This window comes from Chlorella variabilis, assembly GCF_000147415.1.
Source record: "Chlorella variabilis unplaced genomic scaffold CHLNCscaffold_22, whole genome shotgun sequence".
In the NCBI taxonomy this organism is placed as follows: domain Eukaryota; kingdom Viridiplantae; phylum Chlorophyta; class Trebouxiophyceae; order Chlorellales; family Chlorellaceae; genus Chlorella; species Chlorella variabilis.
The window spans coordinates 768,615-776,494 of record NW_005435066.1 but is presented as its reverse complement, the minus strand read 5'-3'; the positions used below and the strand labels follow the sequence as shown (position 1 = coordinate 776,494).

The 7,880-nt window shown below is 65.3% G+C and overlaps 2 protein-coding genes across 2 annotated transcripts in view; one reads left to right on the top strand and one right to left on the bottom strand.

Annotated features, from left to right (window-relative positions):
* Positions 1-456: 456 nt before the first annotated feature.
* CHLNCDRAFT_138974 (hypothetical protein) lies at positions 457-2,218 on the top strand (the record flags this gene model as incomplete). Its single annotated transcript, XM_005844583.1, has 7 exons — positions 457-510; positions 636-721; positions 871-1,026; positions 1,175-1,251; positions 1,469-1,536; positions 1,726-1,886; positions 2,185-2,218. 7 exons carry the CDS (start codon positions 457-459, stop codon positions 2,216-2,218), a joined length of 636 nt encoding a protein of 211 aa, XP_005844645.1.
* Positions 2,219-5,763: 3,545 nt separating this feature from the next.
* The window catches only part of CHLNCDRAFT_138972 (hypothetical protein), a gene marked incomplete at both ends in the record, with an annotated part of 5,158 nt that continues 3,041 nt past the window's right edge, over positions 5,764-7,880 (bottom strand). The window contains 6 exons of the mRNA XM_005844481.1: positions 5,764-5,930; positions 6,170-6,378; positions 6,520-6,632; positions 6,845-6,918; positions 7,137-7,215; positions 7,511-7,629. Coding sequence (XP_005844543.1) covers positions 5,764-5,930; positions 6,170-6,378; positions 6,520-6,632; positions 6,845-6,918; positions 7,137-7,215; positions 7,511-7,629 — 761 coding nt within the window. The remainder of the gene's footprint in view (positions 5,931-6,169; positions 6,379-6,519; positions 6,633-6,844; positions 6,919-7,136; positions 7,216-7,510; positions 7,630-7,880) is intronic.

Below are 7,880 nucleotides of genomic sequence, written 5' to 3'. Positions count from 1 at the left end.
ACCCGCTCCCTGTGGGGCAAGAGCGCTGTGACGTGGCGCAGCGGCCCACCCCCGCATGGCTTCATGAGTGTGCTTCTTTTCTTTGCTCTGCACCTGTTGAACAACCACCTGGCTGATTTTTGCCTCCATGACTCGTCTTCCCAGCGGCGCTGCCGTTTCCAGCCGCTGCCTGAACAGCTTTCAGCTGATGCATCAGGGCAGGCTGCAATGATTGTCACGTGCCAGTATGTGCTATTTGGTGGGGGCAGGGTGAGGGAGGTCTGCGGGGGCATGAGCGGCTCACCAGAAGCCTGGGAAGCTGCGTAGGAGCCGCCCTTGCTGCCACCATGGCGCGGGGCCAGCGCCCTGAAATGGTGTCGTTCAGCGGTCGGCATACATTCTCGCGCATCCAAGACGTGTTTGATTGCTTCTTGGCGACAGCAACCCGTGGATCCTGCCCTCAAATCTCAACGCGCAATGGCCCAGATCGGCGGCAACCTGCCATATGGCGCTGGCCATGCCACAGGGCCGGTCATGCCAGTCATCGATGCCGCCTATTGCGTGCCGGGCCAGGCAAGCGAGCGGGCCGCCGCCCGCAACCGCCTCCCCTGCTCCCGCCAGCCAGCCCACCGCTGCCACTGCCCTCCTGCCAGCAGGTGGTCCTCAAGGCAAAGGAAAAGACGATGAGCTTGACTGGCGACGACTTCAGCATCACCGGGGAGGACGGCACCGTGTGGTTCAAGTGAGCGGGGCCCCTGCGTGGGTCCCCGTGAGCGCTGCCTGTTCGCCGCTGCCCTCGCAACCTGTGCCGGCCTGGCTGCCGCTCCTGGCTGCTTCCTCCCTTGGCACCATATCGACCCCAACCAATGCCAAACCCTAAACGCATCTCAGGGTAGATGCCAAGCTGCTCAGCATGAGGGAGAAGCGGGTGCTGGTGGATGGCGCCGGGCGGCCCGTGGCGGCGCTCCAGAAGAAGCTGATCTCGCTCAAGCCCGCGTGGCAGCTCTTCCGCGGCGCCGACTTCCAGCAGCCGGTGGCCACCATCAAGTGAGGACGAGGCGGGGGGGCGGCGACGGCGATGGATGCGTGCTGGGGGCAACGCCGCTGCGCAGGGAGGGCTGCTGCAGCTAGCTGCCTGGCAGCGATTGGCATCCGCTGGCACATGCTCATATCTCCCCGCCATCGCGCGCTGCAGGCAGAAGCTGCTGACGCTGAAGCCGTCTGTGGGCGTGTTCCTGGAGGGCCAAGAGGAGGCGGCCTTCAAGTGCAAGGGTGGGTGGGAGGGGCGGGCCTGCCAGTGAGGCAGCAGGACTGCCGCTGCCCCTGCTGTTTCTTCTGCAGAGCAGTCGAGCCAGAGCCACGCCGTGCGCCAGCCCCGATGCACGTAGCCGCCGCCAGCTTCCACCGGCAAATGCGACGCCGCGTGTCCTCTGCTGCGCCAGTGTATCTAAGTGCACTCCCCTCCTCCCCTTCGCCGCCCCTCCTCCAGGCAACTTCCTGGCCAAGAAATTCGAGGTGCTGGCGGTGACGGGGGGGCAGGAGACCGCGATTGCCAAGGTGCGCCTGCTGCAGCAGCAGCGCGGCGGCGGCCCAGCCCTCTGGCGCCCACCCTCGCTCAGGCCCCCACGCCCAGGGGCATGCTGCCCTCGTGCCTGCTCGTGTGCGGCCCTCGGCGTGGCCCCGCCCCCCCCTGCCCCTGCCCTGCCCTTCCAACCCTGGCCTGCCGCCCTCTCCCGCCGCCCGCAGATCGGCAAGGAGAGCCGGTTCAGCAGCGCGGGCGCGTTTGCCAAGGCCATGCTCACCGACTCGCACACATACTTCATCGAGGCCCAGCCGGGCACCGACCTGGCCTTCCTGGCGGCGCTGTGCATTGCGGTGGACGAGCTGTTCCGGGACCAGGAGAAGAAGTGAGGGCGGACCAGGAGAAGGAGTGAGGGCGGACCAGGAGAAGAAGTGAGGGCGGACCAGGAGAAGCAGTGAGGGCCCCGCCCCCTACAGCCAGCTCTCTACAGTTATTACTGCCACTAACACTGCTGGCTCGCAATGAACGCTTTACATGCCCTGAACACTGCACATGCTCTGACTCGAACTTCCAGTTTGTTGAACAACTTGGACTTACGATGCAGGCCAAGGAGAACAATGGAACATTAGCGGGCAGCTTTGCTCAGGCCACCCCGCAATCTTTATCCCCTGGCGCTGCTGCAGGGCGGCCAGCTCGGGCGGCACGGCGTGCAAGTGACATCCACCTATATTCAAGCGCCATGACACGCTATTTTTTGCAAAGTACAATGGTGACCAGACCAGACCAAAGCACTCATGCGGGGGTAATAGCCTAGGCGCAGGCCTGCGCAGCAGGTCGGGCAGGCGGGGGCGGCGTGCTGGGACCCGCCGCTGCCGCCTCCACTCTCGGCGTTTCTGGCACGGTGGGATCCGCAGGTGCCAGATAAATTGGTGCCGAGGCTGGCTGGGCGGCTTTTGCTGCCTCTGATGGCAGCTTGAGCGGCGCGGACTCATCTGGCCCGGAGCCTGGTAGGGCCATGAGCTCGTGGACATCCATCAGCGTGGCCAGCTTCTGCGTCTTCTGCCTCAGCCTGCCGCGCATCGTGGACGTGGTCTTCTTTGCGGGCAGCCCCAGAGCCCTGCTGAGCTGCTGCAAGCCGCGGTAGCGCTCCTGCTCCAGCGCAGCATGCACCACCTGCAACAAATTGTATCAGAAGCGGCAGCCAGGGTCACGCATGGAGATGAGATGCCTGCCTGCCCATGCCCATGGTGCCAGCATGCCCGCATGCATTGCATGCCACAGTCCCCGGCTGCAGGCAGCTGCCTGGAGCAGCTCTACCTGCTCAAGCCGCGTCCGCAACTCTAGGAGCTTGTGCTGCTCCGCCAGCAATGAGCCCTGCAGCTCGGCCGTCTTCTTGGTAGCCGGCAGCCGCAGATACTTGCACAGCTTCTGCAGCTGCCGATAGCTGAGCTGTCCAACCTCCTGCTCAATGTCCTGCAGGATAACAAACAAGAGAAGCACCGAGTTCGGCAAGCAGCATGCGCCGAGCGACGGCGGTTCATTCAGTTGAGAGGACTGCAGGCATGCGTCTGGAGATGGTGGGCGACACCGCACGCGCACGTACCAGCAGCGGGTCCATGAAAAAAGGCCCACCTGCTGTGCGGGAGCAACGTCCTCCAGCGCATTCATTATTGCAACCTTGGCGCTTTCGGCAGCTGCGGCATTCCTGTGCTCCAGTCCTGCCTCCTCCTCCTTGTTCTCCTCATTCTCCTCCTCTGAGTCCGACTCCACTTCCGACTGCTCCTCCTCTGCCTCTTTCTCATGTACAGCTGCCTCTTGGCTGCTACCAGCTGCCAAGCCGCCTCCCTGCCACTTGAGGCAGCCGAGGTACTGCCGTGCCGAGGTGCAAAGGTGGCGGTACTGAACGCCGGACTTCAACAGCTGCTTGACCAGGGTCACGCGCTCCTGGCGCAGGACCCTGGAATGCGTGGGCGCATCAATGCCCTTGGCATGCACGGCTTGCCGCAGATGGGGCCGCGTCAATAACCGCAGCTCCACCTCAGGCACCTGTTGGGTGGGGAGCCACCACCTGACATCGTGTGCTGGGCATGGAATGCAGGTGGCTGTCGGGAGGGCCTGTTGCAGAAGGAAGGGCAGCTCTGGTGCAGACACAGGCCTCACCAGGTCGTCATCCCGGATGCCGGTCGGCAGCGAGCTGGCAATCAGGCCGGGCGTGGCTAGCAGGAACTCACAGTACACCGGGTCGTGATCATAGCGGGTGGCGTGCTTCAGGTGGGCATGCGCTCGCACGCTGTTGGCCACCACCACGCCGGGTGGGTCTGCATGCCGCACGGGAAGGCGTGTGTGCAAGAAGGCGAGGCCACACTGCAAACAAGTAAATGTGTGCACAGCTGTGTGCACAGCTGCAGCTCCTGCTGAGGGCGCCTGTCAGCAATTAGCAGCTCACCCGGGGAGTTGAGGGGCCAGATGGTGCAGAAGAAGTCAAAGCAGGGATGGTTGTACCGCTTGCACTCGTCCTCGTGGGGCAAGTAGCCACCCACAGTCCTACGGTGCCACACAGTAAACCTGGTAAGCAGAGGAATTGGAAAGCAGGGCAACGCGGTGCTCGCGAGTGGCTCACTCACTTGAGCCTGATTTCCCAAGCTTCGTCCGTCGGCATCTTCCTATCCCCCATGCTAAAGTTCCAGTCCCCGCCAATCACCGCAGGCATGCGCAGATGGGAAGCAGCTGCCCCCACTGCCCTGATGAAGCTGCGGCAATTATCAGACGTCGCTTTGTCTTCAACTGCTGTGCTGTCTGTTCTTTTCTCTCTGCGCTCCTTTCTTATGTTCTTCCACTTGCCGTGGTAGCTGACAACCACAAACTGGCACTCCTTGCGCGTTGTGCTGGTAAGACGCGCAGCTGTGTAGCGCCCCTCAAACCTCTCCTCCGCCTCGGGACGGGTTGACCTGCAGTTCGACAAGAGGGACATGCTACCAGCGCTGGAAGGGTGCAAGAAACACGCCCGGCTTGGGGAACATGTGCACTGATGCTCATGCACAGCCGATGCGTGGCAGACTGTGGCTACCTGCCACTGGTTGCGCCCGGCTCCAGCAAATGCAGTGGGGCAGCACGCCCCAGAAACTTGGTATGGTCGTGCAGCACGATCGGCACGGGCATGGAAAAGCTTGCTTCACGGTACAGCTGAAGCGCTTGCCAGCGAGCCCTGCCACCTGGCAGTGCCTCCTCCAGCTCATCCAGATCGCTGAAACTGCGTTGGCAGTGACAGCAGCCGCTGTGCACACGTGGTGAGATGGCTGGCCACGGCTAGTTGCGGCAGCGGCAGCAGCGCCAGCGGCAGAGGTACACAGGAGGCGGCCCATCGGAGGCAGGCTGCAACCGGCACCGCAGCGGAGGTGGTAATCCACGGTGAACAAGCGCGGTTTCATCGGTTTGTTCACCTGTATTCCTGCAGGAGGATGATGTCCGGTTGGAGGGCGTGGCACAGGGCGGCGAGGCTCTCTTGCGTCTTCTCCTTGGTCGCACCCTGCTGGCCGGTGCCTTTGCCGCAGTTGACAGTAAGGATTCGCCCAACCAAGGCCATGTCGTAGGACGCTCACTTGCACAGGTACCTCTGGTGGCCTTGCAGAGCTGGGTTTGGACGGATTCAATCCTGCAACCGAAGAAGCGGGGTGATACTGGGGAGACAGCGGTATGTGCTTGGCAAAGCGCAGCACAAGCATAGCGCGCCGGCGGCGGACGCGCTTCTCCTGGTGAACATTTCACCGTGAGTGCTCTGCTCTCCCTCCCATGCCTGGCAGATGGCATGCTCATCAACCAGATGCTGCTGGCAAGGTTCATCCCATGCACTGGGTTCAGAAATTCTACCAGCTTCATTTCCACGTCTTTACACGCATGGGACCAAGGCGGGGCCCGGCAGTGCAGCCACGGCCCAGCCACACGGCACACCCGCCGGCGGCCAATGCGCCGCCAGCGTCGCGCGCAACAGACACACGGGGCGGGAAATCAAGGGCATTCATTTCTGAGGGCAGCAAGTCATGGCATCCATGGATCGCAGGTTGCGGGAGCGGTTTGATTGCGGTTGGAAAGCAGAGCATAAGCAGTCAGCGTGAGCAGCGAGCCGCGTGCGCGCGGCAGGAAAGAAGGGCAGGCGCAGCCCAGGCCGCCTCGGGAGACGAGGAGGCGCCAGCCACGCCATGCCACGCCACGCCTGGCCCGGCAGCAGCGCCAGCACACACGAGGGCCCTCCAGCGGCGGCCCGTCTAGTAGGGTGCATCGCCGCCGCCGGCGTCGATGAAGGCCCGCCGCTTGCCGTGCTCCCCCACCTTTGCCTCCACCAGGCGGCGGAAGGTGGCGGAGCTGAGCTCCGCATTGTGGCTGCCATAGGCCATGGCCTGCACAGAGGCCATGCACTTGGCCAGCTCGCGGCCTGCCGGCAGGGAGGGAGGGAGGCGTGCGTGGGAGGGGGCAAGGCGGTGGGGAGAAGGCCAGGTGAGACACGGGATGAGCCACGGACAGCCGGTGCAGCCCCACGTGCCCTGCAGGTTGGCCAGGCCTGCACACAGGCACCCACGGCGGCACGCCAGCCTCTCCCGCCATCCTTCACCTCCACCACCACCACACAGGCACCCACACTCCAGCCCCCCCGCCTGCAAACCAGCCACCCACCCGAGAAGCCCTGCGTGCGCTCTGCGGCCCACCAAAGGTCCTCGTCCCCCACATCCTTCACAGCGATGCGGTCGGGCCCGCCCTTCCGGCCCCGCAGCGCCGCGCCCAGCCGCGCCCAGAGGCCGCGCTCGGCCGCCGCGCCGGCGCCGCCGCCGGCGGTGCCGGCCTTGAGGATGTACTGCTCAAAGTACACCTGCAGTATCCGGTGCCTGCGGGACCACAAAGGGGGGGGGGGAGAGCGAGGCTTTAATTGACCAGGGAGAAGAAGCCTGCTCCGCAAACCCCCCCGCTCAGCCCCAGCTACCCCACAGCTACAGCCGCTACCCCAGCAACCCCTGCCCCAACCTCACCGCTCCGCGTCCCCCGGCAGCCCAAACTCAATTGCGTCGTCTGTGCGGTCGATGACTGCGGGGTCCAGGTCTGAGGGGCGGTTGGTTGCCAACACCACACAGAAGTCGCGCGACTGCTCGCCTGCGGCGGGAGGAAAGGAGGGACGGGGAGGGGAGGGGACAGCGGGGAGGGATGGCAGGTGGTGGGTGGTGGGGCGGGAGGAAAGGGAGGGTCAGCGGCAGGCTGGAGGGTGCTGGGTTGGGCGGCCCGGCTGGCTGGTGTGCGTGCCGCTGGACTGCACATGCGGCAGCGCTGCGCGCGAGGTGGGGCGTGGTGTAACTGCACCGCCTTGCCTGTGCGGTACAGGAAGGCGTTGATGGCGGCGCGGCTGCCCTCAGACAGGTTGCCGCCGCGGCGGCCTGCGGGAGTGTGGTGGGCAGGTGGAAAGGAACGTCGGGACGGGTGGTGGAGGCGGCTGGGTAGCCGGGCAGGGCATTTAGCAGCACAGGCGAGGCCGCCGGCAGCAGCGGCGACAGCACAGCGTGCACCGCAGTCACGTGCAGCAAGGTGTGGCGCAATAAGGAGCAGTGCGTCGGGCGGTACATGCGGTACATTTGGCGGTACATGCGGTACGCACTCAGGAACGCGTCCGCCTCGTCTATGAGCAGCAGCAGGCCCTTGCGGCTGCGCTCCGCCCAGTCAAACGTCTCGTGCAGCTGCCGGGAAGGTGCGTTACGTTAGGGGTGGTGTCAGGGGCCGCGGTGGGTGGAGTGTGTATGTGCGATGGTTTCATGGGGAGGGTGATGGTGGCGGGCTCGAGCGGCCGCTCGCCGGCGAGCCAAGCGCCGCCTGCGAAGGCAGCCCATGCCCCATCCCGTCCCGCCGCCACCGGTGCCGCCCTGCTCCAGGCTGGCACCCCTCCAGCCCGCAGCCAGACGCATGTGCAGGCAGGCAGCCGCACAAACATGCAGGCACGCAGCCGCACAGACATGCAGGCGCGCAGCGGCGCACCTGCGTGACGGCGTTGCCTCCCAGCGGCGCCACGTCTCCTCCCGACAGGATTGCGTAGTCCATGCCGCTGGTGCGCGCCAGCCGCTTGGCGGCCATGGTCTTGCCGGTGCCGGGGGGGCCTGCAGGGAAGAGAGGGTTGGGTGGGTGAGGAGGGAGGGCTAGCAGGGCGCACAGAGGGCTGGCTGGGCTGCGGTGGCTGGGGTGGCTGGGTGCGGGAGGAGAGGAGGCTCCAGGGCGGGCGCCGGCTCCACCCGCAGGGGCTGCCAGCTGGGCTGCAGGAGTCGGTGAGTGGAAGGCGGCACCGCTGCGCTCCCTGCCATGCCCTGCCCTGCCATGCCATGCCATGCCTGTGCCCAGCCCCAGCTCATCC